The sequence below is a fragment of the Equus caballus genome, chromosome 1 (assembly GCF_041296265.1).
Source record: "Equus caballus isolate H_3958 breed thoroughbred chromosome 1, TB-T2T, whole genome shotgun sequence".
Classification (NCBI taxonomy): Eukaryota; Metazoa; Chordata; class Mammalia; order Perissodactyla; family Equidae; genus Equus; species Equus caballus.
The window spans coordinates 59633278-59653483 of record NC_091684.1 but is presented as its reverse complement, the minus strand read 5'-3'; the positions used below and the strand labels follow the sequence as shown (position 1 = coordinate 59653483).

General features: G+C 53.9%; 1 protein-coding gene across 6 annotated transcripts in view; it reads right to left on the bottom strand.

Annotated features, from left to right (window-relative positions):
• Positions 1–20206, bottom strand: part of ADAMTS14 (ADAM metallopeptidase with thrombospondin type 1 motif 14) — an 83042-nt gene that overhangs the window by 49067 nt on the left and 13769 nt on the right. For all 6 annotated transcript variants that reach the window (XR_011437415.1, XR_011437416.1, XM_023644388.2 and 3 more), the window contains exons 3-4: positions 7660–7816; positions 1752–1942 (exon numbers count right to left, since the gene is read on the bottom strand). Coding sequence is in view for 4 of the 6 variants with exons in the window: in XM_023644388.2 (XP_023500156.1) it covers positions 1752–1942; positions 7660–7816 (348 nt within the window). In the remaining 2 variants the exon portion in view is untranslated. The remainder of the gene's footprint in view (positions 1–1751; positions 1943–7659; positions 7817–20206) is intronic.

The window sequence follows — 20206 nt, the reverse complement described above, 5'->3', positions numbered from 1 at the left end:
AGTCATATCATGATTCTCACCAACCACTTACTGAGAGCTTATGCTATGTGAGGTACCAGGCTACACACTGTGTGTCTCATTTAACACTCCCCTAAACCATGCACAGTGAGTATTGTTAATGCTGTTTTAAAAGTGGAGAAAGGGACACTTGAGAAGGTTAGTAACCTGGCTCCAAGGTCAAAAAGATAGGAAGGGGCGCAGCCAGACTGTGTGGTTTCAAAGCCCACGCTCCTGGCCAGTCCACTAGTGTTCCTCTCTGTGCAGTACTGTGGTCGGCTGCAGGTCAATCACAGGCTTCAAGAACTGCCAGGGTAGATTGAGCGCAAGGTGATGCTATCCCAGCCTGCCCACCTGCAGTCGTTTGGTCTGCATGAGAACACAGCTACCTTACAGGTCAGAGGAACCTTAAGCCAGTGGAGGCCCATGCAGCAGGTGGACCCTTGGCCTTCTAAAGAGGCCCCACTCAAATTCTTCGGGACCCACCACGTGTAGGCATCACCCTTCTCAGCTCTTACGTCTGGATGAACGTCTATGATGAGCTGTCAAGCTGGGTCACCTGCAGGGACTCAGGACCCTGTCCTGTTATCCCCTGTTGATGTGGCATTTGCCTGCCCACACTGCTCGCCTCCTCCTGCTGGACTCCACACAGCCCCAGCAAGCTGAGCTGGGCCTGACCCCAACATGTCACCCCTCTACCCAGCTTCATAGGGGAGGGCCCGGGGTTCTGCCCACCCTCCCTAGCATCTGGCTGTGGCCTGCATGACTGCCACCATAGGTCCCTCTTGCACCTCGACTTGTCTTCATCCTCCCAGAGCCATAGCTGCAGGCCCCTCTGACAAAAGCCTCTTGCCAGAAGAGAAACAGCAGAGGGCCCACCTCCAACACTTTCCCCCTCCTTCCTTTCTGGTCTGTGCCTCTTTAGCTCCGAGGCGCCCACTTCTAACCCACAGGCCAAATGTGGTGTGTAGATACATTTTGTTCAGCATTCACTGTGGTTTTTTATTTTAACATTTAAAAATTGACAGCTTCACTTAGACATCTAGATTTAAATTTTCCATAATATCAAGTTTTTTTTAAAAAAATCTGCATTTCTGACCTTTCTAGAAGAACTGGCCATATGTGACAAGAGCCCTGCATCTCTGCATGAGAGTCACCAGCAGCAGCTGAGTGAGTACCAGGCACTCACTTGGGACAGAAGTGGGCTCAGCGTCACCAGTCTCAAAGTCTGCCCATGACTCTCTTTTTCCCTGCCTGTCTGGTCTCTGTGAAGACACAAGGCCCACAGTGGGGACCTGGGATCCCCTCTAGCAGATTGATAGCTCATTGGCCAGTCTCTCCAGCCTGGGATTGGACATTTTCTCCAGATGATGGGTCTCAGGGAAGCCCCTTCAACTCTAAGGCAAGCGAGCACCCCTGAGACACGCCTGCCCCAGGCTCTGAACGTGTCCAAGCCCAGAACCCACTGTCAGCGGGCCCCAGCTCGCCAGGGGCTGGCACTGATGGCCTGTGACCACCTCAAGACAGGTATGCACCACTGAGGTCAGGCTGCGGCCTGGGGTGGGCATCAGGCTAGCTCAGGCCTGTTTCACCACAGAACCCGCTGTCCAGCTGGGCTAAGGAACAAGCAGTGACTTCCCCAAGGCCACGCAGAAAACACCAGGCCCGAGAGAAACCACCCATTCAGACCAATACCGGTGGCTCCCACTCCACCCCCTGCCCAGCCCTAAGCCCCAGGACTCGGAGACACTCACGATGTTCATGAGGGTGAGGACGTAGTTCTGCACGTGCTCCTTGCCATGGAAGCGTACCACTGAGTCGTCCACCGCCAGCAGTACTTCGATGCTGTAGCTGCCCGTCTTGGCATGTCGCCGCTTCCGATCCCCGTCACCCAGCTGGTCCCCCACCAGGCCCAGCAGGTTGGGAAGGCTGCCCAGGCCAAAGGCTGAAACCAGGATGGGAAGAGATGGAGGTCAGACCCACGTGAGGGGCTGGCCCCCTCATGCCGCCCGCCAACACACCTCTGCCCCCTGTCGCATGTGCCCCCTCTCCTGCCTCTGTAAGCCAACGTAGCCCGAGGGTTTGTTCCATACCAGATAGTTCGTGGGCACAAACCGTTTTCCTGGCACGAGGGAATGGCTACGTCTTTGAGGCAATGAGGAGCAGAGAAGTGATAAGTGGCCTGGGTTCCACTTCCCACTTGGTCCTGTCCCACAGTGTGTCCTAGCCCAAGCCCCTTCGCTTCTCCAGGCCTCCATCTCCCCTCCTGTGACATGGTGATGAATAATCCTGGATCTCTTGCCCCACAGGCCTGCTGTAAAAATCATAGGTGGCAGTGAGTGGAAATGTAACCACAGGCCCTCTAGGACTAGTTCAACTGTCCCCATCTTATCAACAGAGTAATTAGGAACTGAGAAACGACCCCTTGTCTAGTTCCAGCCAGTTGAGACCACCAACCTCTCAAGTGGGCCTGCGTAAATGCCCATAAATGAACCCTTTTGACATCAAAGGGCTGAAAATTCCACCCTCAGATCATGGTAACGCTGCCATTTTGTGAGCACGCATCCTATGAAGAGGCAGGCAGCTTGACTACGCTTGCACAGATCATCAATGACCTCACTTCTCCTCACCTCTAATCATCCATCTCCACGTTTCAGACCGCCCTGCTCGACATCCCATAAACTGCCCCAAGCCCTGGCTCGGGGAGACAGATCCGAGAGCACACGCCCTGTCTCCTTATAGCTGGATCTCACAAAATAAAGCTGATTTCTCTTCCCCTAAGCTGATGCCATAAAATTGGCTTTTTTTTACGTGCATTGGGCAAGAGAACCCCAGTTGTGTGCAGTAACAGATTAACGAGCACCTTGCAGAGACCCAAGTTCTGCCTCCAAGCCTCTGCCAACAGGGGTACTGCAGGAGCGAAATCTGAGGACAGGGCAACGGGCAAGCACGGGACGCTGTGCTTCTGTTCCTTTTGATTTCCCTTCCGTTAGCGGCCCTCTAGTACAAACAAGGAAAGCACTAGAGTTAAGGGTTGGAAAACTGTGTGGCCACTGGCCTATTGGAGACACCAGAGAAGGGCGGCCGGCCCTCCAAGTGCACGGTCAGGCGAGCAGGGCTCAGGCCGGTGTCACCACTGCTCACCCCTGGGGCCACTGCCTCTCTCTCTGCAGGTCACACTGCACAGAGCTCTGGCAGTGAGCCCAGCGGGGAGTGCAGCTGCCCAGAGACAAATTCCTGGGAGGGAGGAGGGAGAACTCCAGGAGGCAAGGGCTCCCTCCAGGGAGCGTGGAGAAGAAATGACAGTCACTCCCAACGTGGGAGCAGTGCCCGAAGGGTTACACACCGCGAGTGAAATGTGGGACTTGACCCCTCACAGCTCCGCCTGCAACGCCTGTCAAAGAGAGGCTCAGAGAGGTTACCTGACTCATCCCAGGTCACACAGCAAGTTAAAGGCAAAAGCCCAGAATGTGAACCCGAGTCTCTCACTCTCCCATTATCACACCCTATTAGGGCCCACCCAGAGTTCTCTGTCAGCAAAAACAGTGAGGAGATTGGGGAGGGCCTGCCGAGGTCAGCCACAGACCCCGGAGGTGTCCCAACCACACCCTCTTCTATGTGTCTCTCATCCTTCAGGCCACACATAGGTAACCCTCAAAGTGGGAGATGGGGGCAGCAGGCTGCTGGCAGGCTTTCAGTGAGCCCACCCAGGAAGCCCCAAGAGAATGTAAACCAGGGCAGCTGCTTTGAAAAACAGTCTGGCAATTCCCCCCAAATTAAACATAGTATTACCATAGGACCCAGCAATTCCACTCCTAGCTATATACTCGAAAGAACTGAAAACATATGTTCACACAAAAACTTGTACATGAATGTTCATAGCAGCACTATTCATAATAGCCAAAAAGGGAAGCAACCCAAATATCCATCAAGAGATGAACAGATAAACAACATGTGGTTTCCCCACACGATGGGACATTCCCCTGCTGTGCAAAGGAGTGAAGTCCTGGGACGTGCCACAGCATGGATGAACCTGAGATGCTGAGTGAAAGAAGCCAGTCACAATAGGCCACATGTTGTGCGATTCCATCCATACGAGATGTCCAGAACAGGCAGTCCACAGAGATAGAAGGCAGCCCAGTGGTTGCCAGGGCCGTGGGGAGGGGAAACGGGAGTGACTGCTGATTGACGGGTATAGGGTTTTATGGGAGTGATGGAAATGTTATGGAATTCAGTAGTGGTGATAGATGCACAACATTGTGAATACGGTTAAAAAAAAAAAACCCTAAAACACTGAATTGTATGCCTTAAAATGGTTAAAATGGTGGATTTTATCTCAATTTTTTTAAAAAAGCAGCAGCAGCAGCAGCCCTAAGGCCCAGCCGGCTGGCTGTCCCTCAAGGGATGAGCTGCCCTAGTGTCTGGCAGCCCCGGCCCTTGGCCAAGGAGCTGGAACTCCGCCCACAGGTGCACACGGCCTGCTGGCCTCCAGTTCCCTCCTCAGGGGGGACTTGGGGTGGAAAGGGGGTGACAGAGAGCAGGACCACAGGCTGAGGAAGGAAAGGGCAGTGTTGGGAGCATGGGAGCGTCCAGGGCACAGCCTCCAAGGCCAAGGCAGGGTCCACAGGGGAGTCTCTGAGGGGCTGGGGCAAGGGCCAGCTCACACCTGGAGGTCTAGCCGAGGGAATTTCTACCTCCAGATGCTAAACAGTCTAGATTTCTCACAGAGCCCTTGAGGACAGACGTGCTTAACTCTTTTTGGGGGCCCATCAAGGATGTGTGTAAGTATGAGTGTGTGTTTGCATGAGTGTGAGGAGATGTCAGTGGGTAGGGGGTGTAGGTGAGTGGGCAAGCATGTGTGAGGTGACTGTGTGTGGGTGTGTGAGTGGGTACAAGTGTGGCAGGGAGTATAAGTAGGTATGAGTGTGTAAATGAGTGTGACTATGTGTGAGGTGTGTGACTGTGTGTGGATGAGGTGTATGTGGGGTGTAGTGTATGTGAATGAGTGTGAGTATGAATGTGTGAGGTGTATGACTGTGCGGGTGGTGAGTATTAATGTGTGAGGGGTGTGACCGTTGGTGTGCAAGTGGGTATTGTGCTATTGTGTGTGAATGAGTGCAAGTGTGCGTGAGTTGTGTGGCTACGGGGGGTGTGAGTGGGTATTAGTGTGTGTGAACATGTGAGACGTATGACTGTCTAGGGGTGTGAGTGTGGGGTGTGTGTATTGCATGTGAGTGGGTGAGTGTGTGTAGGTGTATGTGAGTGGGCAAGTGTGTGTAAGTGAGTGTGTGTGTGTGAGGTGAGTGGGTATTAATATGTGTGAATGAGTGTGAGTGTGAGTGTGTGAGCTGTGACTGTGTGAGGTGTTTGTGTGAGTGTGGGGGGTTGTGTTGTATGAGTGGGCGAGTGTGTGTGAGTGTGTGTGGGTATACACATGCTCTCTTCAGGAGGCAGCAGCCAGGACCACATCCTGAGTGCCAACGGGAAGAGTCCCACCCCCAATGTCATGGGTGCCTGTCAGCCACCTGCACGGTGGGGCCCAGGTGGCAGGAGGCCCTTCACGAGGCCCGGGCTCAGCTGGAAAACTAGCCTGATGGCTCCTCTGACGCTGCCTCTCCTTCCTCAGGAAAGCCAGACGCACTCCACAGGGCAGCAGAGCTCACGCAAGGGACACAAGGATCATTAAGACTTGGCATCTGTCCTCCAGGACCCCCAGCCTGTGTGGGAGAAGGAAACAGTCCCAGGAGAAATCCAGGGGGCTGAGGGATCCAGGAGAGGGGACACCTGAACTGCGCTGACCCCCAGCAGGACGGGGAAGGACAGAGAGGGGAAGGTGCCCAGGCTGAGGGAGCCTTCTCAGAAGCCGGCTTCCTGGTGGCCAAGTAGCTCTGACCAGCTGGCCCGGCCTCTGAGGCTCTTCTCACCCCCAGACATGCGGGAAAACCCTTCGTCCTCTCAAGAATGTTCAGTGGAGATGGGTGCACCCACAAAGCCTTCTCCACACACTGGGCCCAGCCCCGCTGCTAGTCTTAAAATAACAGAAGGAGTGAGTGTCACAGGTTTATTCTAAGGAAGGACACAGATGAGCCCCGGCATGGCATCGCCCACAGGCTCACAGGCACTCCAGCAGGCAGTGCGATGAAAGGGAGTCACACAGCCTCCCGGGCTGAACTCTGACTCTGCCAGCTGCGCATCTGAGGTCAATCATCCCTAAGGTGGGCGCTGGTTCCCACTGGTCCCCACCCTGCCCCTAAAACCCAGCCTAGCCCCACCCCACCCCAGGCCTGCAGAGCCCTCCACCACTCAGCTGGCTCCTGGGGCTGCGGCTTCTCTTACAGCGACTCTGGGGGAGCAGCTGGGGCTTCAAAAGAGGCATTGTGTGTGGGGACAACTGGCTTCCAGGCATTCCTTCACGCGATGCCCAGCCCCACAGGGGCCCTGACGGGAGGGCGCGGTCCGCTCACAGCCAGATTCCACCCAGGCCTTCTCATGTCCTTGTGGCCAAAGGGGCTCCACGACAAAGCTAAGTTGGACTATGAAGTTGGCCACGGGCCCAGGACCAGCACACATCGCAGCCGCTGCTTCATGGGCTCAACCATGGGTCCTGAGCATTGCTGCTGCGCAGGCGGCTGTGCTGGTCACTGGGGGGCAGGGACGCCCCGCTCTCAGGGGCTCTCACCCTAACCAGCAGTTACCCTAGTAACAATACTGTAGTAAGAGCAGCCACTCAGCAAGCACCTACTACGTGCCCAGCTCCGTGCTGGGATTCTTACCTACACTATCACTAATGCACTCAACCTGAGAGGCAGACAATGACCACCTCCACTTTGCAGAGTAGATGAGGCTCAGAGATGTAAGTAACTTGCTTAAGGTCACACGGTAGACAGTGTTGGAGGCAGGATTTAAAAATCATCGGTTGAGGGGCCAGCCCCGTGGCCGAGTGATTAAGTTCACGCGGCCTGTTTTGGCAGCCCAGGGTTTCACCAGTTCAGATCCTAGATGCAGACCTAGCATGGCTCATCAAGCCATGCTGAAGCGGTGTCCCATACAGCACAACCAGAAAGGCCTACAAGTACAATATACAACTATGTACTGGGGGGCTCTGGGGCGGGGGAGAGAGAGAGGAGGAGGGGGACGGGGAGGGGAAGGAGGAGAAGAAGATTGGCAACAGATGTTAGCTCAGGGCCGATCTTTAAAATTAAAAAAAATTCTAAAAAAAAATCGTCTGTTGGACACCAAGCTGACTCTGATGCCCTGACACCAGGCAGTCCCCTACAAGTGCCCCAAGAACTTCTTTCCTGTGGCTCCCAGGGTTGAGTTGATTTTTAGGGGGAAGAGCTAACTGCAGCCATTCCACCTTCTGCCTTGGCAGAGAAACAGCCTTGCAGAGCAACCCTGAGCCCTGGAGAGACCTCTGGAGTCCCAAGGACTACAGTTCAGGGGACTTGAGTAGCTTCTGTGGCCCCCAACTCCAGCTAGCTATAGTAGCCCCTAAACCCACTGGGGTTTCTCTGCTAGTGCAGAAGATCTACACAGCCTGGTCCCATTTTACAGATAAGAAGGCAGAGGCCAGGAGTTGAGAGGTTAAGGTCAGAAGTTACCCAAAGACCCCCCCCAGAGGTGTGGACAGAGGCAGAGCTCGGGGACCTGCCCAGTGCCTACCTTCATTGTGAAGGTCCCCGCCAGGCTCTGCCCACTCCCGCGGGACAACTTCCCGACGGTACACCACATGCGTCCTCCCGCTGGCCTCCTTCTCCTGCTGCCCCCACTCCAGGGGTTCTATGAAGAAGTCAGTGCTGTCGGTGCGGATGAGGCCCGCCTGAACCAGGGGAGAGAGAAGAGGCATGAATACACGGCACAGAACAGGTGAGCAGTTGTGAATGCAAATGTGTGTGACCACATGGGTGCAGGCTCTTTCCGGGGGGCCTCAGGCAGCCCTGGGATCCCAGCAGGGAAGTTTAGGGTGGCAGGAAGCTGAGCAAGGGGGCCCATGCCCATTTCCAGAAAATCAGATCCACTTGACTGTGCTGTGCACTCATGGGGTTCCACAAAACGTTTCATTGAAACAAACGGTTCCTGTGCTTAAAAGGGGGGAGGGGAGGAAAGCCACTGCCACAAAGAATACACGCGCACATCCCAGGACACCGCATCCCACCCTGAAGCGCTGGCACGTGGATTTGCCTTTGCCTACCTGCAGACAGGAGAGCAAATCCTATCTGTAAAGGTAAAGGATGCCCAAGGAGGGTGCTGGTTCCCCGCTCCAGGACAAAGCACTATTATTTCAGATTTGAAGCATGTGAGCACTCATGCCAGGGAGAGCAGCTAATGTTCGCTGACCATCAACGAGCCAGCACAGTGCACACGAGTGCACACTCTGTTTTCAATCTAATTTTTTGCCTGCATCAAAATATTCCCTTAAAAAAAATCGGGTGTTTTGACCTTGGAAATAAAAACAGAAAATTACAACCTTGGCCAAGCCCAGCAAATGTGTTATGAGCCCCCGGTGAAGGCAATAATCACAGGGGCCAAGGAAACACACAACCAGATGTGTGTGAATATACAAGTAGCCGCGCAGGGCCCCGGCCCCCGGCACACATCAGCTCTATAAAATCAGAACAGCCCACCTACCATGGTGCTTGGGACAGAGCAGGCACTGCTAAATAAATATGTGTTTGTCGAATTCCCTCACTCATTCAGCAACTGTCTACTGAATGCCTACAACCTCCCAGCACTGCTCCAGACACTGGAAATGCAGCTGGGAACACAAGGCAGCGAACGAAGGAACCATTTTTATAAACCCATTGCCCCTTCTCCGTTTGAACAGGAGCTGCCTGTTTTTAAAGCAGCCACTACTTTACGCAGTTAACTGCCACCAATTTTCCCACCTCAGCCTGTTTGGAGATGGCCTCTTTGGGAACTCCCTTGCAAGTCCGACGGAGCACACACCACCGAACCTCCCAGCAGCTGCCAATCTCTTTCTCGTCCCTTCCAGCCAGATGTGTGGATCAAACGGCAAACACCATTTTGGATCAAAGCCAAGGGGGCTGCCTTCTGCGCCTCATAAACCGCCTCAATCAGAAGGCCAAAAATGCTATAGGGAAAAATAGCAGCATTACTGCGTCAAGTTTGGGGCTTCCCAAGGTGACCATTTTATCAGGTGACACTCAATTGTCTGCAAAAGTTCTGGTCTGCTTATTAAAACGTCAACGTCGCAGCTTGTTTGGAGCAAATATCCTTTCATTCAAAGCACTCTCCCTCTTATCTGTACCTACTATGTGTCCAGGGCAGGGAGAAGCAGATGAACGAGGCCCAGCCTTGGGTTGTGCGTGGCTCTTCACCAGGAAGGAGGGGCCCGCAGAGAAGCAGGGGGAGGCTGGGTGTCGTGCTGGGTACTAGGGCGGGTATGCCTGAGGGCCAGGTATCCACCAGACTCCTGGCTGCAAGGGGCAGAAATTCAGCTTGAACCTTCTTGGCCCAAAGGAGAGTATATTGGCCCCATGACAAACCATGGCAGGGGCAGGCGCTGGGAGTGAGGGACCTAATGCCCTCAGCTCCCTCCCACCCTTCCTCTGGGCACCCTGTCAGCTGCATTCTCCCAGCAGTGCTATGCAGTCTATTCTGGCAGGCACATCTCTGCCCTGCCACCAGAGACAAGGAGATGGTCCTTTCATAGTCCCACCTGCAACAGCCCAAGGGAGGACTGTGGTGGGTCCAGCCAGAGTCACACGGTCACTCTGGGACTGCCAGTTCCTGTGAGACCTCCACGGCCCGCAGAAGGGCGATGACTGCATTGGAAGGGAGAAATTCTTAGGGTGGCAAGAGAAACCCGCCTGGGCTGGAAAGGGTGCACCAGGCAGGGGCCCGGGCAAGAGCGTGGGAGCATGAGGGCAGGGCAGGCCTGGGGAGGCATTCAGGCTCATGGGCAGAGGCTGAGCCCAAACCTGGACAACAGGTAATGGCCAAATTGAAGGGCCTCTGCCACTGCAGCCCTGCAGAGCCCCCCAAAAGGAAGCTTGTCTTCCAGGGCACACAACGACTGTCAGACAGGAAGCCCAGGGCATTCCCCCCAAAGCTACTACAGCTCGGCCACCACTCCAGCCCTTTCCTCTTTCTGTACCCGTCTGATACCCAGGGGGCTGTTCCTGCCCTGTTCCAGCCCCCCTGGACCAAGCAAGGCAGGGGCCCCTCACAGCACAAGTCAGAAGGCCTGTGCTTCATCCAGACCGAAGTCGTCCACAGCCAGACTCGCCGAGGACTGCAGCTGTGCTGTCCCTGCCCACCACACCTCTGGAAGCAACGCAGCAGAGGAGAATTCTCCAGACCAGGGGGCAGAAGACTCCACTCAGCCACCCCCAAACCTGGGCCACCTCGCCACAGCCCTCCCCCACTGAGACTCGGCTAACCAACTGCACAAGGAGGATTCTTCAAAAGCCAGCATTCCCTCCCTCACTGTCCAACGACTCGATGTGGCCACCAGATCTCAGTGCCTCATGTGAGGGATGCAGGTTCTGGAATGAGCCACACAGCCTAGGGAGGGGCTGGCTGCAAGGCACTGCCTTCCAGCCCACCCCTCCCTGCCCACAATCATGGACCACACAGACCTTTCAAGATCACCATGCCTGCCTCAGTCTGAGGCTTCGGTACCTGGACAACATCCCTAGTTAGGGGACCTCTCACTTTTACTGGGATGCCTCTAGTGACAGAGAGCTCCCTCCCTCAAGATGGAACCTATTATGTGTAGGGACATTCGCAATGTTTTACTGAGCAGAAACACATTTCCCGACATTCCACCCTTTATAAACAGTCTTATTATCACTGACGTTAGTAGCAGTATCTATCACTTGTATTTACACATCTTATTTCATCTTTACAATGACCCTATGAGGGAGGCACAAATATTAGACCCATTTCATGCAGGAGGGAACAGAGGCTCAGAATGGTTAAGTAACTCGCCAAAAGTCACCCAGCAAGTAAGTGACAGCACTAAAACAAGAGCCCAGCTCTGTGTGTCTCTTAACCACTAGGCTATACTACCACAGGTCATCCCTGGGCCCTGCTTCTGCCCTTGGGGGCCACTTGGGGCAAGGAAACCTTCCTTTCATAATCCTATCTGCAAATCCCTGGGCCTCTGGTCTGGTCTGACCTCGCAGAGTAAGCAGGATGTTCACTTTTCACCCTGGGCAAAACGCCCCCACGGAAGCCAGTCCACCTCCCACCATGCATGCAAGAACAGAGGAGAAACTTCAGCACAAAGTCCCAAAAAGAGCAGACTCCCCAGGTGACCTCCATCTGGCATGAGAGGCTCTGCACAGCATCCTCATCACACCCCAGCTCCTCTCTACCAGAATTGGAAGCCCCAGGACTCCTGGGTGTGGTCAAGGCCCCCTGCCCACACGTCTCTCCCCAGGGCAGAGTTCAAGAAGCCCTCTTTCCCCAGCCCAGTTAACTCTTTAGGGCAAAGACCTCAGCCCTGTAATATGCAACTTGGGATGTAAGCTCAAACCTCTGTGTGACCGTGGTTTCCACCAGCCCCCCCAGGGAACAAGGGCAGAGCTTCCCCAGTGATTTTCCTCGTCCATTTGTGCACACATCCAGCCTTGATCAGCAGCTCTTATCCAGGCCTGGGCGCCCCCTTGGCCTCGAAGACCCTCCCCCTGGAGAGGAGATGGGAAGGCAGGCTCGGCCACCAGACCAGGAGGCAGGCCCTTGGTTTCCCCTCTGCACCATGAGAGATTTGGCCGATGATCCCCTCCAGCTCTGCCCTGGCCAGGAAACCAGGCCCCGAGCGGGCAGACAGACTGGCAACAGGAATTTTTGGCTCTGCCTCCTCACCAAATTACTCCCATCTCTCAATTGATGAGATGTTTATGTTTCTGACAAGTGGTGGCTAATTTTAAAGCACTATAATCAAGTCAAATTTCTGTGTAAGAAATCAAGAAAAGGGGGGGAAATAAGTTCTGGTAGGCTGGAAAAGAGATGGCAGCCATGTCTGTGCTCACCCTTACCTTATTCCCTGGAAAAATAAATAAGCAGGAAATACATACTAGAAAGGATCTTCACGCAATAAGAACAACAGAAATAGCTGATCGCGTCCCACTGAGCCACAGCCTATACACGCCCTCAGGCAGCTTCCCCAACGGAAACTCTCCCACGGGCGGGCCTGGCGGCCCTCAGCAGAGCCCACTCTACGGCTGCTTCGGAGGGGCCCTTCCTGGGAGCTGCGTGGCTGATGGGGAGCATCTGTTGACTTTTCTAATATGGTTGTGACATTGTTTTGGTGGCAAAGGTGACACCTTCTGCTACATCTTCATCCCGAGGCCTCCAGGCCACACTAATTGAGGTTTTCCAGTCCTGCTTCCCCTCATGGGAAGCCCCCAGATCCAGAGGGTAATTCCAGGGCACTTGAAGGAGACAGGGTCACGTGGTGATGCGGAAGGTGGGTGCTGGCTTAGAAATCGCCTTGTGTCCTGCCTTGGGTCATAATTGAGCAAGTTCAGTTGGCCACTGGCAGCTGTCTATCATCAGGGCAAGGTCCCAAATACTGAAGCAGATAATTGAAGCCATATTATTTTGGTATTTGCATGTGTACATGTGTAAATGTGTTTTTTCTAAAATTGCATGTACTTGCATGTAAACTGGGAGGTGAGGGTTCAATGAGCCAATAAACAGATCCCCAGGGAGGCCACAAAAAGAGATCCTTGAGTACGAGAACATGTGTCCTTGGATGGTGCCTGGACAAGTGTAGGCCTGGACAAGGGCAGGGCTCCCTCTGTGCTGAGTCAGGTGCAGAGACAATGAGCAAGGGCCCAGCATGGGGTCCAGGCAAGGGAAGGGGCTTAGCTCCGAGAAGACAGCTGCAGGCCCTCTGGGAAAGCGAGATCCTGAGCCCCCTTGCTATGCCCTCAGCTCTACCAACTTCTGTTGAATGCCCAGAAGGAGGGCCCATTTCAAGATGGCAGCTCCAGCAGAGCCAGCTGAGGGGTAGGCCAGGTCTCCCCTTCCTTCTGCTTCTAAGGCCAGCCTCACTGGGGCCTCCCCAGAGGAGAAAGAAGCAGAGCAGGCCACCTCCGACCTAACCATCCTGCCACCTCCCAAGGAGAGTGCATTGTCAGTCCCGACCTGTTCTGGAAATTCCATTAGGAGGGCGTTACTGCCAGCTGTCTCAGGTTCAAGGCATCCAGCACATTCAGTCTCAAACTGTTCCACTGTAGGAAACGAAAGAAAACCCAGCAAGGGGAGGCTGGGGTGATGCACACAACTGGGAGGGGCATGAGAATCAGAAATGGCTGGGCCGACCCCGTGGCTGAGTGGTTAAGTTCACGCACTCCGCTTCGGTGGCGCAGGGTTCGCCAGTTCGGATCCTGGGTGCAGTCCTGCACACCGTTCATCAAGCTGTGCTGTGGCAGTGTCCCACATCGGTGAACTAGAATGACTAACAACTAGGATATACAACTCTGTACTGGGTTTGGGGGAGAGAAAAAGAAGAAAGGAAGATTGGCAACAGATGTTAGCTCAGGGCCAATCTTCCTCATCAAAAAGCATACCTTAAAAAAAAAAAAGGAAACAGCTTCCACCAGATTCACCCTCAACCCAGCAACCTGCTCCTATCCTCAGCCACTGCCAGCCACGCTCCCTCCACAACCACATCACCTGCTACAACCTCAGAAGGCTCAACTGTGGGCCTCTTCTTCCCCTCCTCTACCCTCCTGCTCACCTAGCTATGGCGCTGGCTCCAGCTATTCCTAAACGTCCTCAAGACTTCCAACGCGCGACCGCACTGCCTCATCACCGTCAGTCCCCTCACCAAGTCCTTACTTCCCTTCTCACCACCTTGGACTTCTTGGTCTAGACGCATAATAAATCTCTTACAAACACCCATGATTCTCTCCCCCACTTTCCCTCTATCCTACTCTCCCAGAGAAGCCTCTGCCCTGGTTCAACACAACCAGTCACCGACTCCATGTCAGCACGCTGATGGAGAAAACGCAACGGTGCCCACTGGTCTCACTTGAAATCAGCGGCCACAACTCTCATGTGAGCACGATGCTGGCTGGGGATTCTGCTGCCCTTCTTGCTACGTCTGCATTCCAGTTCAACTTGCAGCACTGCCCCCACCCTCAGCCTCTCCTGTTTTCAAGGAGAAAATGGACACCATCCTCCCATCACCCTATGAACTCCACACCTGTGCTCTCCCCTTCCTCCCCCAGCAGCCTGTGCTCAGGATCACCTCCCTCTCACCTCCTGCAACTAGTACCCCTCTTTCCAGCATCAGCATGCTCTCCGTCTCTGGGATCACTGTCCTCGTCACAGATGTGCACTCGAGCACCTCCATCTGTGAAACCCCCTCCCTCGCAGCCCCGTCCAGCTACTCCAGGTCTCTGCTTCCCTCCACAGCAGAAAGTCGTTTAGGCTCACAGCCTCCACCTCTGTGCCTCATGCCTCTCCTCTACCCATGCACAGGGGCTTCTAGAGCCGCCACTCCCCAGAAACTGCCCTCATCAGGGTCACCTGTCACCTCATGTGGCCAGAGCCAGCAATCGCTTCTTTGTCCTGATCTCACTCAGCTCCTCCCACCACACACATGCTCCTTGGGGATTTCCCCTGATCACACAGCTTTAAATACCGTGTATTCACAGATAACTCCCAAATTACATCCCCAGCCCTGACCCCTCCCAGAATTCCACACAGGACTGTCCAACAGCCTCCTTGATAGAGACCCTGGGCCTCCGCTGGGCACCTCAAACCCTAAAGCAGACCAACTCCTCCCCTTGCCTTCCCCATCTCAGCAAATGGCACCATCTTCTTCCCAGCTGCTCAAGCCAACCATCAAGGGGAGGGTGGGCCAGGGGGCTGGGTTTTTTCAAATCCTTCCCCCATCCCTGCCCACCATGGTTCTGGTGAAGTCAGTTCAACCAGAAGCCGTACCCATGTAACCTGAGGGGACAAGACCCTCTAATGGGTCATCTTGGGCCACTGTCCCTGATTCATGACAAGTGTGAGGGGGTCAGCCCCACCCCACACCCCCCCACACCCTGGGACCACCACTCCTGCCAGGACTCTTCAAGGCGGCCCAGATCCCTTCCTCCCTCAATATGTCCTTGGGTCTTTATGAAGCATCTACTGCAAGCTAGGCTTAATGGCGGTGGGGGTGTGCGAAAAGACAAGTAAGAGCAGTCTCTGCTCTCCTGGTAAGGAACTAGTATCTAGAATATATAAAGAACTCTTACAATTCAATAACAAAAAGACAAGCCAATTTAAAAATGGGAGAAGGATCTGAGTAAACATTTCTCCAAGGAAGATGTACCCGTGGCCAATGAACACATGAAAAGAGGCTTGACATCAGTCATCACTAAGGAAATGCAAATCAAAACCACAATGAGATACTCCCTCACACCCACTATGAAGGCAGGAATCAAAAAGTCAGATAATAACAAGTGCTGACGAGGATGTGGAGAAATTGGAACCCTCATACACTGCTGGTGGGAATGTAAAATGGTGCAGCCACTTTGGAAAACAGTCTGGCATTTCCATAAAATATTAAACAGAGTTACTCTATGACCCTGCAATTCTACTCCATGGTATATACTCAAGAGAAATGAAAACACATGTCCACACAAGAATTTTTACACAAATGTTCACTGCAACACTACTCACAACAGCTAAAAAGTGGAAACAATCCAGAAGCCCATCAACAGATGAATGGATACACAAAATGGGCTATAACCATACAATGGAATATTATTCAGCCAGGAAAATGAAGCACTGACACATGGTACAACACGGATGAATCTTGAAAACATTATGCTAACTGGAAGAAACTAGTCACAAAAGACCACATATTATATGATCCATTTACAAGCAAGTCCAGAACAGGGAAATCTACAGACTATAGACAGAAAGTAGATTAGTGGTAGCCAGGGGCTGGGGTAACGGATTAGGGGGGTGATAGCTAAAGGATACAGGGCTTCTTTCTGAGATAGTGAAAATATTCTAAAATTGAACGTGGTGCTAATTACACCACTCTGTGCATATGATAAAAATCCATTGAATTGTACACTTTAAATGGGTCAGTTGCATGGTATGTGAATCATATCTCAACAAAGCTGTTAAAAAAAAAGATGACACACATGGAGATGACACATACATGCATGGAAACGAGACACACGTGCAAGGAGATGACACACACATATGCACTGACACACACATACAGAGACAACACATGTGCAGGCAGGCAACAGACACACGCACAGAGACAACACACATGCACGAGGCACAGAGGGTGCCCGCTACTACGGAAGTGTGAGTCAGTGTGGCTGGGATGAAAGCCTGCAGATGCTGAGATTCTATATAATTCAAACCCGGTGTGGAAGCCCCAAGCCACAGGAGCTCTGCTGGAGGCTGGGCTGCCAAGGCCTGGGCCCAAGCCAAGGAAAGTCTGAAAGCTGATTCATCCCAAGCTGCAGCCCTGGGGACAGACAGGAGGAAGGAGTTCTTGGAGGATGGAGCTGAGAACCGCCAGCTTGTCCTCAACTGGCAGGCCCTGCCATGCATGCCCCACATGGGCAGCGTGAGAACTCCCAGGACAGGCCAAAGGCCCAGGAGAAGCACCAGGAGTGGAGAGCCTCCACCAGCTGGAGGGAGTTATCTGGGATGACCGCTCAGCCCCACTTCCCAGGGTCATGACGTCTGCAGGCCCCCCACCCTGGGAGGTGCTGGGTAAAAGTTTCCCGAGGTCTTGCTAGGCCCAGTCCATTTGTAGCAGGAATCCTTCTCAGGGAAGGAGCAATGTGGTGGGTGTGGTGGGTAAATGCAGAGACCCCTGAGCCAGCATCCCTGGGTCCTGCCACTCTCCATCCATGTGAGCTGGGCGAGTTACTGAACGTCCTGTGCTTCAGGATTATAACAGCACTCTCTTGTGGGGTTGCTCTGAGAAATACACACAGAGCACCCAGGAGGGGCCAAGCTTGCAGCAAGGACTATGTAAGTGTTCGAGTTTGCTGCCACGATTATCATGACCATCATTCAAAGTGTGCCTGGTAGTCCCAGTGGCTCATGCAGGGAGCCTAGGCGTTCAGTGCTGGAGCAGCAATCCAGAACCACAGGACGGTCTGTCTCTAACTCATGGCTCTGCTGTGATCTCTACTCAGATACCCTGCCTGTAAACAGGAGGAAATCCCTGAGAAAAAAATACCAGTGGTTGAGCATCCTTATGGAGAAAAGTCCTTACCAACAGAACAGGCTGGTTCAGGGTAATTGAAAGAACATGTGCACACAAAAGGTTGATGGCCATGCACCCAGCCGTTAGACAGCTGTCTCTGGGTGGCAAAATTGTAGGCAATTCCTTCTCTTCAAACTTTTAGGTATTTTCTAACTTGTGATTTTCCTATCTGAAAAGGAAAGCTGATTCTGCAGTGTCTGCCTACTACAATGAGCAAATAAATAATCATAGAGCAATTATTTTTAAACAAAGTTTAAAAGAGGAAACAAACCCAATGTAATCCTCCTTTTCCGTCACCCAGCTTCCCTGCAAAGTGGCATAGAGGCCGCCCTTGGGAGTGAAGCACCTGGGGCCCCGCCCCAGCCCAGGCCCTTCCCAGCCGGCTGAGGCAGGCCCTCCAAGCCTCAGTTTCTGTATCTGAAGCCAAAGGGTTGCTGGGAGGATGAGATGAGGTCATGAAGGGGAAACACCCCTCCCCGAGGCCCCGCTCACAGCAAGGGGAGGCCTTTACTCCTTCCTTCTTCGGGGCCTGGCTCTCCTGGTTCCCGCAACTTGACTTCAACTTTTCCATCAAACACACAGTAGACTTTTCCAACAGGCTGCAGCAGTGGGTCTCACCCCTAGATGCCCACTGGAATCATCTGGGGAACTGGCAGAACTACAGATGCCCAGGCCACACCCAAACCACTGAATCAAAGCTCAGTAGGCGCAGACCAGGCATCAGGATTTTCTTAAAGATGCCCAGGTTATTCTAATGTGCAGCCAGGTCTGGGGACCACTGATCTAAGCTCTGGAAGCTTCTAAACTATGGAATGGTACTCAAAGGAGTGTTCAAGTGATCACCCGTGTTTCACAGAGTAGGAGCAGCGTGAGGGGTTTGACCAGCATTCGTTTGTCATAACACAGGAAATGGGCAGGGAAGACAGAAAGGGAACGAGAGGACGACTCCGTGCCCTGACCAAGGGGGCGGGGGGACCAACGGAGCGGGCGGGGGAGGCAGTCTGGACAGGAACGCCTCTGATGTCACGAGCACCTCCCTGTGCTGAGCATGACCAAGAATCGCCTGCACCACATGTGACTTGTGCCATAGGTGCTGTCTTAGAACCTAACCACCTCCTCCCCCAAGGTTCGACTCCCCTGTGGGTGAAGAAGAATTTACCAGAATTGCCCTGAGCTGGGTGGGTCTGGGAGGTGGTGGGTGACAGGGACTGTGATCTGCTGTGTAGCCAGTGGCAAGTCAATATGTCACGGCCACCCCAGCTAGGGAGCTCACAGTGCAGACAGTGAGGACAATTAGTAGCAGTACCTTGATGATGATGATGATGACAAAGGCGATGACTGATTCTGTCCTCTGGCCCCTGGCAAGCCCTCACACCAGCAGGTGCTCAGAGACTCCCCTTCTGCTCCAAACCCCCACCCTGGAGCCCAGCCAAAGTCAAGGGCAGACCTTGCCAAGCTGGCAGCCGCCCCAGTTTCCATTCCCTGTGCGCAGGAGCCACATGGCTCCAAGGCTTCCCCCTATGTCACCACCACGGCCCACCAAGGTTGGGCCAAGAGCTCCGCCTGGCCCCCTGCTTGGCCCTGAGTCCTGGCAGCGGTGGTGGCTTTGGGACAAGGGGACAGGAAGCAGCCCTCAAATGCCAGGAGGCAGCATGGCTGCCAGGCCCTGAGCTAAGGGGTGGCTCCCTGCATCCAGGCCCTGCAGTCTGAACCCTATGGCTCAGAAGTAAGCCAGCTGACAGTGGGGCAGCTCCAGTGAAAAGGTGCGGCCAGTCCCTCTCGCAGCTGGGGGTCAGCCCTCAGCAGGTCACTTGTCTCAGCCACGCCTCCCCTATGATCCATCTGGCCCAGAGGGGTGCTGACTTGGTTTCAAACGAGATCATGAGTGTAAAATGTTTACCACAGAGTCTGACACACAGCAGGTCCGCAGCGAATGAAGGCTGTGGTGGCGGCAGGGGCAGGACTCCCTGCAGAAGGCAAGGAAGCAGGGGAGAATGGAATGGGTGGGCTTTGCCGCCTGAGTGCCTGCGCCAGGCCCAGCTCTAACCCCACAAGGGACCCCAACAGCACGTACCCCTCCAGGTGCCCCTGCCCACCTCCGCATGGCGGGAGGAGTGGACAGAGCCACACTAGCTGGAAAGCACCATCCAATGACGCACGTTCTGGTCCTCAGTCCTCACCGGGCCTGGCACCATTAGCACATCTCCCAGATTCCTCAGAACTCTGCCACCTACCAAAGCTTGTCTGTGTTGAGCCCTGAGGCTACCAGCAACACAAGTGCCCACATCCCAGCCACTCAGGCTACTCGCCAGGTCCCCAACGCACTTTAAATGTTCACATACATCTCTGCGATTTCATGTCTCCTAAACCTCTGTCTGCAATGCTATTCATCATCCATCCATCTATCCATCCATCCATTCACCAGATAACTACCGAGTAGGCCCTGTTCTAGATGCTGGGGACACAGCCAAAAATTCCTTCTCACCTGGAACTAACATTCCACCGAGGGGTGAGACACGCAGTAACTAAGGTAAAATACAGCATACGGCATGCCAAACAGAAACAGCCGTGGAGAAAAATTAGGCAGAGGAGAGAACCGGGGATCGAAATTTTAAATAAGGGAGTCAGGGAAGATGTCACGAAGAAGGTGACCACTGAGCAAAAGCCTGAAGGAACTGAGGGGCAGGCACTGGCAGTACCTGGGGAGGAGTGTCCCCCCAAGAAGCATGGAGGGACGGCTGCGGAGGGAGGGGCAGAGGAGGTCACAGGCGCCCAGGAGGAGGGACGACCGGAGGCCCGCTCGGCTTCTCCCGGAGGAGGATCAGAGGAAGGCTCAGATTTAACGAGACTGGTCTGGCCGCTGCTGTGAAGAGACAGCAGGGGCGAGAAAGGACACAGGCAGATGGGTCAGGGAGGCCATTACCACCGCCCAGGAGAGACGGGTGGCTCCGACCACCCCACCACTTGGTATTCTTCTCAAGCCCTGTTTGT